This window comes from Podarcis muralis, chromosome Z (genome assembly GCF_964188315.1).
Source record: "Podarcis muralis chromosome Z, rPodMur119.hap1.1, whole genome shotgun sequence".
NCBI lineage: Eukaryota > Metazoa > Chordata > Lepidosauria > Squamata > Lacertidae > Podarcis > Podarcis muralis.
This window is the reverse complement of record NC_135673.1, coordinates 3860697-3878219: the sequence shown is the minus strand read 5'-3', so window position 1 is coordinate 3878219 and position 17523 is coordinate 3860697. Positions and strand designations below refer to the sequence as shown.

The window sequence follows — 17523 nt, the reverse complement described above, 5'->3', positions numbered from 1 at the left end:
GCCCTCTGCGCATTCCACTTTCCGGCCTTGGCGGCAGCGCTTGTTTCCGGGCCGAGCTGCTTTTCGTGACGGACACAAGATGGCGGCGTCCACCTTGGGGGACCACTGAGAGTGCAACGCCCGTAAGCAGCGCCGGTGGCAGCGGGAGACGCTACAATGCGGTTGGCGAGGGTTGGTTTGCATGGGGTCTTCGCCGTCTACAAGCCCCCCGGAGTGGCGTGGATGGCCGTGCGGAACTCCGTGGAGACCCACCTGCTGAGAGGTGAGGCTTGGAAGAGGTTCGGCCCCGTTTCCTTGCTTCATGCTGTCTCCCGAGTCCCGCTCCTTACCATGCAATACAGAGTGTTCCGTAATAAATGTGCTCTTAACCAGGGTTAAATAACCAGGATTATTTAAATCGAATTTTTAAAATAATATGCTTTTGGAGGAAAAATATTTCTAAACTTAGTTTTCTGTTTAAGTTACATAATAGTCCAGAGCCTATTCATCTGGAAATAATGGTTTAAGTTTTTCATGTGTGCTAAAACTCAGTCTAAGTTGTTTTTTTTAATCGTCTAACCGCATCAGTTAACAAGCGTGGATACATATAGTATAATGTTATTGTTTTAGTTAAATAAGTTGTTTAAATTGTTATTAAGGAAATGATTATTTTTCTCCTTCCAATAAAGTACAGCAGAAAAGTTGTCCAAATCTAAACAAGAATTTCATAATTATCTGTCTATGTATTTCTAATAGTATAACCAAATCAGTAATTTTTGATATAACTGTAAAAACTACTCTGAAAATTTATTATTCCAAAAATTAAACCTTCCTCTGGTTGTCAGTCCCTTCTCCCTCCTTGGGGAAAAGCCCCCAAGAGCTGCACTCCCTTTCACAAGCCGCGTGGAGCGTGTGTGCGGCGCTTGGGGGCTTCTCCCTCCTGGGGAAAAGCCCCCAAGCGCCGCACACACGCTCCACGCAGCTCGTGAAAGGCAGTGCTGAGCAGAGCCTGGGATGCATACAGGCTCTGCTCAGCACTTTAAAAAAATTTTTTTTCTTGCATTCCCCTTCTAAAAGGCACATCTTATGGTCAGGCGCGTCTTATGGGGCGAAAAATACGGTAAATCAAGACTTACTGACTTATGATTTAAATCACAATTAAGATCAATTTGATTTAAATCACGATTAAAATCAATTTGATTAAAATCACGATTAAAATCAGTTTGATTTAAATCAGTTTGATTTAAATCACTATTAAAACCAATTTGATTTAAATCTAGCGAACCAGAGCAGCGCACAGAAACAATATTTACCTTCCTGCTGGAGCGGTACCTATTTATCTACTTGCACTTTGACGTGCTTTCGAACTGCTAGGTTGGCAGGAGCAGGGACCGAGCAATGGGAGCTCACCCCGTTGCAGGGATTCAAACTGCCAATCTTCTGATCGGCAAGTCCTAGGCTCTGTGGTTTAACCCACAGCACCACCCGCGTCCCCTATTAATTAGTTAGCTATACCTTAAAAAAATAAATAACCAGTTTTCTTCATTATTATTTTTCTTTAGACTTGAACTCATTCAAGCGACCAGCACCACGGCGGCTTGTACGTTTCCTGCCTAGCATGGTGGAAGGGAAGGATGGGAAGGAATTGACTATGACAGTTACGCAGCTCCCAGCTATGGCTGACCACCCTCTAGGTGAGATTTGAGCAGGGATGTAGGGTGGACAAGCTGGCATCCTGGGCCTGATGATATCAGGACTAACTTATCCTTTTCAGGGATAGTGAACATAGTGGCCTCCGGATGTTCCAACCCCAATCAGCATGGCTAATGGATAGAGATTATGTGAATTGTAGTCCAGCATCTGGAGGGCATCACTTTGCCTATGCCTGATTTGTATCTACCTAAGAGACTCTGCTTTTGAGTCTTGCCAATGTATGCATTGTGGCAGTGTTTCTTAAACTTTGGTCTCCTGCTGTTGTTGGACTACAATTCCCATCATCACTGAGCACAAGTCCTGCTAGCTGGGGAAGATGGGATGTGTAGTCCAACAACAGCTAGGAAGTCCAAGTTTGGGAAACAACGGATTAAGGTAACAGACACTCACTGATGGGGCATTCTCAGGTGTGACACCTCTCTTGCCAATCCTTTGATGTTGGGCAAAGGTGGGATGGGCAAAAAGCCTTCAGGAATCTCTTCAGTTCTGCTTATTCTTGGTTTGCTACATCTGATATCACTTTCTTATTGTGTTCTGCTATTTATTGTGTTTTTGGTTTGAATTGTTGTTAGCTTTTGCATAGCGTTTTTGTTTGTTTGTTTTTAATTCCTAATCACCCCATAAATCAAGGGGTAGCCAACATAATGCTCTCCAGATGCTCTGCACTGGAATTCCCAGTTGCTGGAAACTGCAGGAGGGGGCGAATGCTCTTGAGCAAAGGTCTTGCTTGTGGGCTTCCCACAGTGGGCATCCTATTGGCCACTGTGGGAACAGGATGCTGGACAACATGGGCCACTGGCCTGATCCAGCAGGCTCTTCTTAGGCTCCATATACAGCCAATAGGGCCAGGTGATTTATTGATCTGTCGTCCAAAACCAGTTTAAAGTCCACATCATATAATTGTTTCAGAATATTTGACCTGGTGATATATTGCAAATCACATTGTTAGAAAAACTGCAAAGCCAGTGGATGCTTTTCTCATGGTTCCTGCAACAGTGCAACCCACACTCAGCTCTCTCCTGCCTCCTGCAGGGGGCAGCAAACCACAGAGCAGGCACAGAGGAAAGCTGCCTTTCAGGAGCTTTTTTCAGGCAAGGCCATGAGCTTCTTGCTTTAAGTGTAGGCACTAGGCAGACTGGTAGGGAGGTGGTTGAGGGAGATGTCAGTCTGAGTTGTCTCTAGGCTTTGTGCTAGGAGCCCCTTTTCCTCCTTCCTTTCTCCAATAGGGTTGTTTACTTCTGAGGATGATTCCAGAGTGGGACAAAATGTGGCTGCCCAATTCCATTCTCCTCTGGAGAGGAATTTGATGGTTGTCTGGAAACTCCTTCTGTTTACCCCCTGCTTGGTGAGATCAAGTGTTGTGCATGCCTTAAAAAATCTATCTTGATTTTCCTTTACAGTTTCTGGACCGATATTCAGACATCTGAAAATTGGAGTAGGCCACCATCTGGATCCAATGTCCTCTGGAGTGTTTGGTAAGTAAAAGATGCCTTAGCCAGTCATTGCTATTATATGGTGCTCCCAGGAGCATTATTACACTGTGGCTAAGGAACATGTGGCCAATAAACTGGATCGCATCCCAAAGCAGTTGCTAATCTGGGCCCAATTCAAAGTGCTGGTGTTGACCTATAAAGCCTTAAATAGCTCAGGACCACAATACCTCAAGGACCACCTCTCTCCATATGAACCTACCCAGATCCTGAAATCATCCTCTGAGGCCCTTCTTTATCTGCCTCCTCCATGAGAGGTCCAGAGGGTGGCAACACGAGAATGGGCCTTTTCTGCGGTGCTTCCCCTCCTCTTTGTGGAATGCTCTCCCCAGGGAGGTTTGTCTGATACCTGCAAGGGAAAACGTTCCTCTTTAACCAGGCCTTTGAACTGATGAACATATTATACCCCTTTTAAAATGTGTTTGTAGGGGGAATGTGTTTTTTTGTTCTTGTTTATATCTTGTACTTTTATATTGTATTTTTATGTTGTGCATTGCCCTGAGATCCACAGGTGAAGGGTGGTATGCAAATTTAATTATCATCACCTATAGTTCTGCAGGGGGGGTCCTAAATAATCCCCCCCCTTCTCTCATTTTCCCTTACTGTTGGAATCCAAAGCCATGTACAAATTCCTTCTTCCCAGTCAGACTTAGGCTTGCCATGATCCAGACGTATCTATTTACCTGTCCCTGGATTTGCAGTCAGAAAAAGTGACCTTTTTAACTTTGCCTGCCTAACTCTCCCACCCCTTCCTTTTTATATTTCAGTGCTTGGGGTGGGTAATGGCAACAAGTTGCTTCAAGCCTTGCATGATGCTCAGCTCACCAGGGTAAGTATTTATTTTAATACAGTTATAAGTAGGGAATTATACATTATTATTAGGCATTAGAGCTGGAAGGTACATTGGGGTCCAGCCCCCTGCCTAGTCTGGGGTGTACAGTGTGCAGGATGTACCATGCATGATGCAGCTACAGAATCCCTTATGGATGCCTACCTGGCCTCTGGTTAAAGGCCTTCTACAAAGGAGAGCCCAGCACTTTCATTTCCACAATTAGACTGCTCTTGTCATTGGGAAGTTTCTCCTGATGTTTAGCTGAAATCTGCTGCCCTTCCAATTCAACCAATCCATTCTGGTCCTTCCCTTTGGAGCAACAGAGAGCAAGTCTGCTTTCTGTTGCTCCAGAAAGCAGATCGTTGAAGACAGCAACTGAATCTTTCATTAAATGCTGCTTCTCCAGACTGAGCATCCCCAACTCCTTCATCTGTTCCTCTCAGTACTTAGTAGCCAGACTCTGCACCATCCTAAAGGTAAAGGGACCCCCAACCGTTAAGTCCAGTCACGGACGACTCTGGGGTTCCAGTGCTCATCTCGCTTTACTGGCCGAGGGAGCCAGCATTTGTCTGCATACAGCTTCCGGGTCATGTGGCCAGCATGACTAAGCCGCTTCTGGCTTAGAAACAGCGCACAGAAACACTGTTTACCTTCCTGCTGGAGCGGTACCTATTTATCTACTTGCACTTTGATGTGCTTTCGAACTGCTAGGTTGGCAGGAGCAGGGACCAAAGAACGGGAGCTCACCCTGTCGTGGGGATTCGAACCGCCGACCTGATTGGCGAGCCCTAGGCTCTGTGGTTTAGGGCACAGCGCCACCCGCGTCCCTCCTGCACCATCCTACTCGTGTACAATAATTTGTTTTTTTTAAAAAATAATTTTTATTAATTTTCCAATCATGTAATAAAAACAAACAATAAAACAAAACAAAACATACAAACAAATAAACATGTATAATTTCATAAACTCATTTTCCTTCACCTTATTTCCCGGACTTCCCCATACCTCCCTTTTTCTGCATCCTTATTTTTCCCTTTTGACAGCAACCCTCCATTTAATTAATTAACTCATCTTCATTATAATTCCCTTAAATTTATGATTTACAGCTGCAATTCTCTGTTTCTTAACACCATAACATCTCAGCACTCCTCAATGTTACAACAATTTTTAAGGTATATTTTAAATTTCTTCCAATCTTCTTCCACTGTCTCACTCCCCTGGTCACGGATTCTGCCGGTCATCTCTGCCATTCCCATGTAGTCGATCACCTTCGCTTGCCATTCTTCCAGAGTGGGTAGCTGCTGCGTCTTCCAATACTTTGCCAGAAGAATTCTTGCTGCTGTGGTAGCATACATGAAAAAAGTTCTGTCCTTCCTTGGCACCAATTGGCCCACCATGCCCAGGAGAAAAGCCTCTGGTTTTTTAGAAAATGTCCATTTAAGGACCTTTTTAATTTGAAACCCGCAGGGCGCACTGCGGGGCCGGAGTCTACCTGCCTCCTCCCACTCAGCTGCCCTACAGCTGGGGAGAGGCAGTGGACGGACCGTTTGAGTAGCACCGAGCCTGCGCGTGCTAAAGCCACCACATCTCTCCTAGGAGAGATTCATGGCACTGCAGGCCCCGTGGTGAGTGCCACCCGGCATTTTGTCACACACACCCCAGTGGTGACACCCGGGGTAGCCCGCATCTACCACACCCCCTTCCTCCACCCCTGGTCCAGACCAAGGCAAACAACAATACTGGGTTTGGACAACATGCTAAGTCAAACTATGTTTTAAAGTGAAACCACAGCAGGACTGAAGGAAGAGTAAAGTGGCCACAATCTCTTATCCAGGATGCCCACACATTTGTTGTGCATTTGCACTAAGCTCAGTCAGTCAGCCTGGTTGAATTTTGGGGCTTACAATTAATTGTGTATTAGGATTGCAGTTCTAGTCTTGCAGCAACAGCTGTTTTGTTGCTTTGATGCCACAATACATTTTTATAAATTTACTTAAAATGTACTTAAAATGGAAGTACGTTTAGGACCCCTTTCTCTCTCTCTCGTGTGTGTGTGTGTGTGTGTGTTTCACATAAGTTAGGGGCAGGCAGACATCAGGATTGTGGAATCTACTTTGTGTACTAGAAACAACTGGAGCCAGGTCAAAATGGGGAGAGGCACACGTAGAATTTATGAGCAGGGTGCATCTGAGCATGTGTTCTGGAAACTGTTTTCAATTACAAGAACTTTACTCTTATACGTAAAGAAAGAAAGAAACTTCATTCACCAGCACCACCTGATTTCAGGGGCAGGGGGAGTGATTCCTTTTGCTGTTGCTGTAGTTAAACAACTGGGAGTCAGAAGTCCTTGCTGATCTACTGCATATAATTCTGAGATCAGCAGAAGAGCCTGGCTGCTGGATTCATCCACAGGTCCATCTAGCCCAGCATCCTGTTCTCACAGCAACCAGCCAGATGTCTTGGGGAAGCCCTAAAACAGGCCATTAGCAGAGTAGCCCTCTCCTGCTGTTGTTAATCTGGTATTCTGGTGCTTTTGATCCTAGCTGTCAGGACTAGTAGTCCCCTTTTAAAGCCCTCCCAAGCTGGTAGCTATCACTAAGCATTCCATAGCTTAAGCCAACCTTTCTCAACCTTGGGTTCCCAGATGTTGTTGGACTACAACTCCCATCATCTCTGACCACCACAACTCCTGGTGATGGGAGTTGTAGTCCAACACCTGAGGACCCAAAGTTGGGAAGGGCTGGCTTAAACATACGCTCACTGCTGTGTCCTTGTTTTGTATTGAGCAGTAACTACAATTGGGGGCTGCCTGGTTTTCTTGTAAAGTGTTACCACTGTGAACTTATCTCACCATGCACTTCTTCTTTTCAAAGACTTACACAGTTAGTGGCTTGTTTGGCAAAGCCACAGATGACTTCTCGGACACGGGCAAACTGATCGAGAAGGCAACATTTGGTAAGTTTATCCACAGGGATAGGTGTGTGGGGAACCTGTGGTGGTTCAAGCTTACCTTGGTACTGCTGTGGACAGGTTTCCTGCATTTTAGGGGGTTGGACTAGATGACCCTTGGGTGTCCTTTCCAACTCTACAATTCTATGATTCTCCCCTGTTTCTCTGAAGCACAGCACTTAGTCAGCTGGTCCTGAAAGCCCCGCTAGCTCAGCCTTCAGCAGGAGAGAGTTTGCTTTCTTTTCCACTGCCCAGAAACCAACTTGAGTTGGATTCCAGGTGCATGTTTTCCTCTTAGGAGGATACAAGGTGAGCCCATCCCCCAGCAATGTTTTGAAACGGTGGAGTTTTAAAGCATCATATAAGTATCTTGAGTTTGCTTTATATTTTATTGTGCGGTGGCTCCTTCCTCATCCTGACCCCCAAAACCACTGGGGCTCCTTTTCATATTGTTTTCACCTGGGAATTTGCTTAGGAGGCAGCAACATGTTTATAGTCTGTGTTTGAAATATATGTATTTAGCTCCAGGCTGTTGGATCACCTTGTCCATCCCTCTCAGTACTGTTTCCCCCCTTTCTTTGTCTGCAGACCACATCACCAGGGAGCAGCTGGAGAGGATCCTTTCTGTTATCCAGGGGTCCCATCACAAGGCTTTACTGCAGTAAGTACCCCAAACACGGGGCCTGTACCAGAGCACAGGGGCAGAGTGCCTGCTTTGCATGCAGAAGGTCCCAGGTTTGATCCCTGATGGCATCTGTTCAGATAGCAAGCCCCAGGAAAGACCTTTCCCTGAGAAACCCCTGCCAGTCAAAGCTGACAGTAGATTGGCAGATAAAAGCTGACACCTGTCAAAGCTGGCAGTGAGTGGCTACATGGACAATACAGTGGTGCCTCGCAAGACGAAAAGAATCCATTCCACGATTCTCTTCGTCTAGCGGTTTTTTCGTCTTGCGAAGCAAGCCCATTGACAGCTTAGTGGATTAGCGCTACAGCGGTCTAGCGGCTTTTCGTGATCAGCTGTTAAACGGGTTATCAATGGAACAGCTGATAGGCGGCTTAGCGGCTTAGGAAAAGGGGGGGAGCGGGGGAAAACCCGCGGGGACGCGCAAGATTTTTTCGTCTTGCGAAGCAACCCCATAGGGAAATTCGTCTTGCGAAGCGCCTCCAAAACGGAAAACCCTTTCGTCTAGCGGGTTTTCCGTCTTGCGAGGCGTTCGTCTTGCGGGGCACCACTGTACCCTGTTTTGGTGCAAAAAGGTAGCTTTTCGTGCTCCCAAATCTCAAGGTTTCAGGTGATGCTTTTGCTGTCACTTGGGGACCAGTGGGAGATGCTTGCTGCTTTTGCTGCAATGAGACATCTTCTACAAGATTTAAGGGAAAGGGAGGGTGTGGGGACTTTCACACCTTCTCTGTTTCTTCTGCTGACCGTTCCCCAAAGAGCACCCACTCTGCTCCCCATGTACAAGAAGAAGGTTATTGGTATTGTCAGGCCTGGGCAAACTGCTGAGCTTTGCTGATTTTCCTTTGCCTGTCGTGGACCTTCGGATAGCTGTTGCTGGACTCACAACTCCCATCATCCCAGGCCATTGGCCTTGCCATCTGGCTGGGGATGACTTCCGCAGTTCAGTAGGCATGGCTGTGCCTTCCCTCTTTGCTCTTATATCCCAGCACATCCCAGCCTGCAACCCTCCTGCACCTCGCAAAACAACACGCATACTGAAGGCACAATAAATGAAATACTATTATTATTAATTATTAAAATGATTAGTCATTCTTTGTGATGGCAACTCAAAATTTTGTAAGCAAAAAACAAACGCATACATAACTGCATTAAAATCAACACACACAGTCCCACCATTCCACCCATGCAAAAGGGCAATAGCTAGTTAAAAGCCAGAGACCTGATTAGAAAGTGTGGTTTTGCCTGACATCTAAAGATAAGAGGAGGTTTGTTTCTCAGTGGCTCCTGACCAGGATGAACAGGCTGGGATGCAGTTTGGAGAGAACTCGGGTTCTCCTCCAGACCTCCTCCTTTCCACTCATGGCATCCCCAGGAGCCCCTTCTTTACTTTGTCCATAGAAGCAAAGTCTGCTCTGGTTTGAGGGATACCCTGCCTGGGCAAAGTACCCCCTGGTGGAGCCCCTCTTATTTTAGCAGTGGGGTGGGGACGGCAGCAGCAGCAGCAGCTGTACTTCAAGGTGGCTGTAAAGCTGGCATTTATAATTTCATACATTGTTCCAGAGCACCCTAAGTCATGCTACTCTTGGATGCTCCGGAAGTGTAAATAGTGGATTGCAGGCCCTTCCAGCTGTTGGGTGTGGGGAGGCTAGCACAGCAGGCAACTCAGTGCTGGTAGGCCCTGGCAGCTGATGCTTTCAGACCTACACAGAAATGAATGGTTCTTTTCGTTCTGTCCCTCCTTTTGTAAAAAATGAAAGTTGTAATTTTCAGGTACTAAATAATCATGCTAAATAGTTTGTGTGGTAGAATGATGGACACGAGCTAATAGAGGGAGTGTGGTGCAACTCAGGAATGGTTTGAATGTTGCCTAGCTGGCCTTAGGTGGGCCCTTGTTTTTTTAGTTCCTTCCCAACTATTTGCAATGTGTGCATATTAACGCTGACCTGTCTTACAAGGGTGTTGTAAAGATTAGTGAGTTGTGATATGTAATGTGCTTTGAATGCTCCAATGCACCTAATTGACAGCTAAGTATTAATTGCTGTTCCTATAACTATTTCACTAGAATTCCCATTACTAAATAAATGACTTGGAGTTTTATCTCTCCCTCCTTCTAAGGTGCCATATATGATTCTGCACTCAAATCCCAGTGAGATTCATGGCTGAGTGTGGTTTCCCCAGTCCAAATTTGCCACACTAGCTACTACACTTGCCTTCCCCAACCTTGTGCCATCCAAATGTTGCTGGATGGCAACTCCCATGTTCCCCGATGGTTAACTGTGCTACCTGGGAGTTGGGAGTTTGGCTTCCACCAGCCAAAGCTCTCTGAGCTTCCCCAAAAATAGAGGCTGCGCTCATAGAGGAGGAGGATGGAAGAGTTGATAGTCTGAAGTTAGTTTTATAGAGACAAAAGGGTTTTTCTGGGCTGAAGCAACAGTACCTTTCCTCCAAGACATTCATTGGGATGGGAACTTTGCATGTGCTCTTTAGATTAATCATCCTGGAGTTGGAAGGTGAAAACTGTTTGCCGCAGGTGGGGCTTGCTCTGCTTCCAGGCCCTTCCATAACTAGGGAAGTCCAAAGGCCCTTACTCTGAAGGTGAGCAGGAGTGCTAGGGTGGGGTGGGAGGTCAGTCAGCCAGGAGCCCTGCTGTCCTCCTCACCCCACGTCTTGTTTCCTTCTCTCCCTCAGGCCGCCTCCGTCCCTTTCCTTCCTTCCGCTGCGTCATTACTGCCTGCCCAGAGAGCATGAGGAGCTGAAGAGCTCCCAGCCTCTAAGCTTCCGGAACAGCCGTGCCCACCCTCGGAAATGGAGTGTGGCGCAGTCCATGGGCAGCGACCATCAGAAGCCAGTGTGGCGGGTGGTGCTGATTTGTGTCTCAGGAATGGCATTTCTAGCGTGGTGTGCGCTGCGCCGCAAGACTGACATTGACAGGCTTCTAGAGGATGCCATGGAGGAGGACTCCCCAGAGGAGGATTCCCAAACGCCTCCATCCGAACAGGGGAAGCCTTGATGCAGGGGTGGTGGGCAAGGACCTCTTGCCACTCTGGATTCCTGATTCCACCCAGGCTGGGTCCCTGGAAACTGCTGGTTCTATGGTATGGGTGTCACTTAAAGCAAAGAAGACCGCCACAGAGGACGTCAAAAGACATTTCCTGAACACGGACAGCATAGTTCTGTTCCCAGTAGAAAGCAACACAGAAAGTTCTTTTTCAGAGCAAGAGAAGCCATCTGGTGGAGCTCGATTGGTTAAAGAGGGACGCTATTCTGTGTTGCAGGCACACTCCCTTTTATGTGTGAAGAGAAGGAAATATGTCTAAACATTGTGCAGCTGCTGATTCTGTTGGCGCTTAATGCTTGGTTGTAGTGGGTTTAAAATAATAAAATAATAATTGCCTAGATCCAGGTTTGAGGCAAATACTCTCTTGGTGAGAGAGCCCCAGGAGAGGTTTTAAATCATAAAACATGCAACAAAGCAAAGCATGGAAATATAGGCTGTTAGACCCCTCTGAGTTTCTTCCAAAGTTCTCCTTTACTTCTCCTTTAGCATGGAGCTAGCAGCCCAGAAGTCCTTTCTGGTCAGTCTCACATGATGGAAGAGGGTAAACAAAAGGCTTTGGTAACCCTTCCTCTTGAGGTGAGAGGGCGTGACCAAACTGCTTACTCCAAACTGTCGCAACATGTTAGTGTGTCAACTGCAGTGTGTAGGTGCAAACGCTCCCCGTGCTCTTCCTGAGGCTTGAAAGGGGTTTACTGAGTAAAACTGAATTACTGTGTTGCAAAATGATGCATCTCTAAAAGGTTTATCACCAACATGAAAAGTTTGCAAAGCTCTGGCTTACTCTATGGTCTTAACCTCTTCATGCATTAACTACAGCAGGGTGGCCCAACTTTTCATACCAATGGACCACAAGCGTACTTTGACACGAAACCTACAGGCTGCCTTGTCACATGGGGGTGGGTGGGCCAAGGCCAAAATTTGAAGGCCCCGCCCCCATCCCTCATGCTGCCTTCCCAGAGCCAGCTGTGGGAAGGAGCTCTGAGGCTCAAGCAAAGTCCTAGAGTGCCTTCCCAAAGCTGGAAAAGTGCTAACTAGGCTTTGGGAACTGTGAGGACTGCGGGGTGGGTTGGTGGGTGTGTCGAAATGTTGCTGAGGGCCGGGCCATGTGTTGGATCACCCTGAACTACCGCTAAGCATGCTGTATCATCCCTGACCATTTGCCATGCCGGATGGAGCTGATGGGGGTTGGGAGTCCAGCAACATCTGGGGGACCACAGGTTCCCCAACCCTGGACTACTCCTCTCATGGAGTATTGATACTTCTCCCCACCTAATGATAAAATTGGAGAAAACATGAACAGAAGTGAATGGCCTGTTAGCTATTTAAGGATGCAAATCCCATATGCATGACTTGTCTATTCCAAAATATCTCTTGTATACATCTGAATGCTTCAGAATAAGTATTATGAAAATTCAGATAAGAAACCACACAAACTTTTAATAGCTACATAGCACAATCAAGACTTGAATGAATGAATTGCACCAGCCAGGCTGTTTGGACCATCCATTAATGTTAAAATATGTAACACAGGCTACTACTCAGTAAGGTGGGACCCTTGATGTGGACTGCACCTCTTTAGACTGAAGGTGGGAGCTCACATGATTGTTCCTTGATACCAAAAAAATCCCTGCACATAGAAAACTAGTCAGGGAGAAGGCTAGCCTTGCTTTGGAGACTCTCTCTTGCACACAGGAACACTCAGTCATGTGAGTCTCCCATCTACAGTCTGAAGTAGTATGGTCCAGATTAAGGGCTGCCACCTCAGAGAGGACTACCTGATGCTTCTGCAGTTGTTGGCTTGTTGCTTCCGCATATGGCAGGATATCACTTCAGGAAAAGCTAATATTGATTAGCAAAGTGATTACGAAGAAAGCTGGCAAAAAAGTGTGGCCTCTCCCTTTGCTGCCACTGTTTTTATGTATTAAGGTTTAATTAAAATGGAGACTGTGGACACGGGTTAAAATGACAGCCTTTGTGCACAACCTGTGCAATAACTTTGGGGTGTGTTGAATAATCATTTGTTGGCCTGTTTGAAAGAAACGCTTGGCAGATGATATCCTTTCCAATGAAGAGGTCCTATAGGGGGTGTGGGGGTGGAGAGGATATGAATGTCAAACTAGTTGGAGACGTCTGTAATGCGGATTTGGGAAGCTGCATCCATCTGGAAACCTTAAGAGCAAGTGTATCTGCTTCAACTTTCAACAAAAAAGTGTGTGGTGTACATAAGTCAGCCTTGTGTTTAAGACACAGGCAACCAGGAATTACTGTACACGCAGGTAAGTGAACTGGAAGAGGAGACGCATCATATTCCATTCCTCCTCTGTATCTAACAAAGAAACCAGGTGGCCTGTACCTAGAGTAGAAGCAGGCTGCTCCAAGAAGGGCAGAACTCCCACCCCCTCCTAAGTAGCTATTTTGTGGGTTTATTTACTGTGTTGACTGTTTCTTAGACAAAGTCATTCACTGAGGTTGTTAACCTCTGCATGCACCCCACTGCCAGTGTGAGCTCACATGATTGAAATGGTCCTTCATACAAAAAACTAAGAAGGTTGCACACAGAAAACTAGCCACTATGGGTAGAAAAGATATTTCCCCTGACAAACTAGTTCTATCTGCAGGGTCTTTTGTTTGTATGAAGGCACATTCAGTCATGTGAACCCCCACCACCAGTGTCTTAAGGGCTTAGACACAGCCTAACTACCTAAGCAACCATGAGGCCTTAAAAGTTGAATGACTGGAGAGACCTGTCAGGAGTAAGCATGGACCAATGGTACCAAATAGTATGGGAAACAGCCCTACTAGAAAAATTAACCAATAAACTGAAACTGACACTGGGACAAACAGAAGAAGGAAGACGCCTTCACCCCGGTATGGCTCCCCTTTATCACATACACAGCCCAACAAGACAATGACAATAATCCACCAACAGCATATAAATCAATATGGCTAACCTGATCCAAAACACCCACCCACCCACTCACACACGAAAACAAAGATCACCACAGCCAATCACAAACAAACAACCACACCCTAGGCCAACCCCAACCTCTCTCACCACCAAAGGAACACAAGTGAACAGCACAAGCAATGCTGACACCAAACCCTACATATATTAAGTAAAATAGAAACATCGCCACCCGACCCCACCCATCTTCCCTCCCCTCCACCCCTTTTCTTCCTAATGTCTCAACAAATGAGACTGATTTGTAAAAATGTTACGTGGAAAAAATACGAGAGACATTACACATACTTCTATAAAACAAGAAAATCTTTTTTTAAAAGAAAAGCTGAATGACTAAAACTACCATTTGTCAGAATCTGGCAATTTCATCTCCATATTGTGATACAAAGGGTCACTGCACAAAATTTCCGTTTTTACTGGCTGCTTAAGCATTTTTGGCAGCTTTCAGGTGTTTATGCATTGTGTGAAGTTGACAATCATAAATGCAATTTCCATGGGTCTTATGACATTCCCCAGCCTCTATAATTTGGGGAAATGGCTACTGAGTGTACCTGATTATAGGAGAGCCATCATTGGAGATAACAGCCTGTGTTCGGGTGGGCAAAATGTATTGCACAAACCAGTCAGACAGTAGTTGTGCAAATCCAGCAGTAGGAGAGTTCAACCTCCCTTCCCTGATGTATTCTCTCCCTTTGCCTCCTTCCAGATATGCTAATATTGACTTGAAAACCCAAGAGGCCTACGAGCTGGCAGTGAAAGGATTAATTCGTCCCATGGAGAAAAGCCCACCCTTAATCACAGCAGTGCGAAGCCTCCAGTTTGCACCACCAGAATTCCAGCTAGGTATGGCTAGGGATGTATTTCAAATCCCACGGCAGATTTCCAATTATTATTATTTTTTTTAAAATTGAGACATTTACAGCTTTAGGAGTAGGAAGGACCAAGAAGCAAGTGCTAAGAGAGATGTTTGCCCAAGAGACCAGAAAGCAGCTGACAGTTCACAGCAGAGAATACTAACCCACATGGACAAATAGTGCAGGAGCTTCTCACAGCAGCCCCCCACTCCTAAGGAGAATCCCATAATAGAGCCAGCTGTGTTGATCCATAGTCTTTGACTATGTTCACACTCTTACCTGCTGAGTTCACTCATCTAGGCAGTTATTATCTGGGTGTAGGGTTATTATGAAAATAAAATGGGACAGCCCTCAGATCGGGATTTTGGTATGCCCATTCTGTTCTGACCATGTAGCGCTAAAATAAATCTTTGTTGCATCCATCCTCCTTGTCCTTTTGGCTCTCTTCCTTTGAGGAAGATTGTTACCTCCATCCAAGGGAAGAACTTTCAGGGCAATATTTTTGCAACATCACTGGGTGTAAGACACCTTCCTAGGCTTTCAACGGCTGGGAGACCAGAATGGATTTTCATTGGGACTTCTAGTGACAACCAGTTGAATTCAATGCACTAAAGTTTTTAGCTTTGTCTGTTAAATGCAAGTAAAACCAACATGCAAGTTAGATCATGCTCCAGTGTTTAAGATATCAGAAAATTTTCTAGTGCTAATTACCCTTATTTCTGTAGTATCCTTCCCCTAACTGGAAAGTTTTCTAGTTCAAACTTTTTTGGGAAACCCCACCTCACTGCCTGCTTGTATTGACAATTATTTCTGTCCCCTTAGAAATCCACTGTTTGCATGAGACCCAGCAATACCTTCGGAAGATAGTTCACGAGATCGGTTTGGAGTTGAAGTCAGTTGCGGTCTGCACGCAAGTGAGGCGGGTACGAGACGGCATTTTCACTCTGGAGGATGCCCTCTTGAGAACACAGTGGAACTTGGATAACATCCGAAATGCGATCCTGAAGTCCAAGCATAGAGTAGAAAATGAGATACAAAAAAGCCTTGCTTATGAGGGAGAGGAAGAAACTACGGCCTCTCCAGTTGCAGGTGACATGCAGCTGAGCAAGGGAGAAGATGCCTTGCCGCCAAGCTCAGTGATAAAATTGTGAATATCTTGTACTACATGGAAAATGGTTAAGTGCGGATGTGGAAAGCACCCTGGAATTTTTATCCTTCACCACATTGCACCTGAAGCTTGCTGCCCTGTTTCAAGCTGTTCTAAAACTCATTACTCTCCAAACTCTCCTGCAATGAAACATTTGCAGTATCTGATCCTGTGGGAAAGTATCTGATCGTATGGAAAAATCAGAAGCTGTTTCTGAACCATATGAAAACACTGCTTTTTATCTTCTGTAGAAGCTTGAATGTTTCAGCCAAAGGATTTGTAGAGCTGGTTGATTTGCTGCATAAAACAACCTGGTTGTTACTTAAATGTATTTAAAAAAACCCAAATCCACCTGTGAATTCCGACTGCAGTATGATGCTTTGATTTATTCATATTGCCATGATTAAAATTCTGAAACTCATTTATGAGTTTATTGTTAAATTCAAGCCTGAAAATGTGTGAGAGGGGTGGGTGGGTGGCAGTAGCTTCTGGTATCACTCCAAATGAATTAAGGAAATTTTACTATAACTTGGCATGACTATTACTTGACAAAATCTTGGTTTGCAGTCATCCTGCAAATCAGAATTAGAAACTAGCTTGAAGTAGGATTGTAAACCATTATTTATGCTAACTATGGTTTGTTGTGTTGCCTGAATTGGCGAAGTTACTGCTGTCACAGAGGACATGGGCTCTGCGATAAATTGCCATTTCGTTGAATACCAGTATTGAAATAACATTGTGATAAATTTTTCAATAAGGCACTATACCTGTGAACAAATGGTGGAGACATGACAGCTTCCCAGTGGGTAGCTAAGCCCTCACACAAACCAGCAACACAGGTATCTTTCCACTTAAGGCTTGGTTAATTATGCAGAGCTTGCTAACAATCCAGGAGGAACCCTCCATGGCTAGACAATAAAAGTTGCAGTGGCAAAATAAAAAAAAAGAACGTAAACAAAGAACTGGAAAGCATTCTTTCTTCCCTCACACTCACTGGTGAAAAAAGAGGCGGACGAGTTTTTGTTTTTATTTTCTGGTGGTGTTTATGTTGTTGGTTCCCCTAAATAGCTTTCCTCCATATTGAAAAGGGTTTTACAAATTTATTTAAAGGAGACTATCTTTTTGCTTGCCCTCCCTTCAGCAAAGCTTCTAGGGTACTTTAAAAAAAAGAGAGAGCACCAAGATAAAATAAATAGCTAATGTATAATAAATGGTGGCATGCAATAAGATTATATTCATAACCCTGGCAGAGCCATATTTGTTACCCCAAAGATAAGACTGGCACCATGGGGGCTTTCCTGGGCAGGGAAATATTTGGTTTTGAACATGCAGAAGCTTAGATTTTTCTATAGGGGGGGAAAGAATTGGGAATGGTTGACTTCTAGCTAAAATAATAACCTACGAATGTGAGGTGGGCATTTATGGGCTAGGTGGTGAAGTGTTTATGTTACTAGTTTATGGGTCTTACTAATTACAATTCTAATTGCATCAATGGGACTATCGCCAAACTCCTGATAAGCAAATAAAGCTTCAGTTGCTGCCAACCACAGCTGCTTACTGAGCCTAAAGTAGCCAAGAAAAACATAGCTTCTGCCTTTACTACAAAGGGAACTGCCCCCATACCTTAAAGAGGGCCTGTTGTGATACTGTATCTTGGACTAAATGACCTATGTTGACAACACTGAAATCAGACAAATTAGTTCTTACAGAGGAAGAGTGTGTGTGGGAGCAGCTTTCAGGCAGCAGTGGACTTTTCAGCTGTGTATGTCTTGGGGGGGGGCAGCTGAACAAGTAAAAGAACATGTGTTTGATTGGTTGCATTACTTTCAGGTAAATGAAATGTTTAAAAAGGATTTT

The 17523-nt window shown here is 45.2% G+C and overlaps 1 protein-coding gene across 3 annotated transcripts; it reads left to right on the top strand.

Annotated features, from left to right (window-relative positions):
- Window positions 1-37: 37 nt before the first annotated feature.
- TRUB2 (TruB pseudouridine synthase family member 2) lies at window positions 38-16194 on the top strand. Of its 3 annotated transcripts, none has more exons than XM_028714764.2 (8): window positions 38-262; window positions 1542-1673; window positions 3093-3167; window positions 3950-4011; window positions 6888-6969; window positions 7552-7624; window positions 14372-14508; window positions 15342-16194. In XM_028714764.2, the coding sequence occupies exons 1-8, from the start codon at window positions 157-159 to the stop codon at window positions 15668-15670; spliced, it is 996 nt and encodes a 331-aa protein (XP_028570597.2). In that variant the 5' UTR covers window positions 38-156; the 3' UTR covers window positions 15671-16194. The 3 variants fall into 3 exon arrangements, with proteins under 3 accessions (XP_028570597.2, XP_028570598.2, XP_028570599.2); XM_028714766.2 differs by having other exon boundaries at window positions 165-278; XM_028714765.2 differs by lacking the exons at window positions 14372-14508; window positions 15342-16194 and adding an exon at window positions 10334-11043.
- The last annotated feature ends 1329 nt before the right edge of the window (window positions 16195-17523 follow it).

Coding starts and splice junctions, on each gene's coding strand:
- TRUB2 (XM_028714764.2), top strand. CDS start 157: ATGCGGTTGGCGAGGGTTGGTTTGCATGGGGTCTTCGCCGTCTACAAG. Junction 6,970..7,551: donor GATCGAGAAGGCAACATTTG/GTAAGTTTATCC, acceptor CTTTGTCTGCAG/ACCACATCACCAGGGAGCAG. Junction 14,509..15,341: donor ACCACCAGAATTCCAGCTAG/GTATGGCTAGGG, acceptor CTGTCCCCTTAG/AAATCCACTGTTTGCATGAG.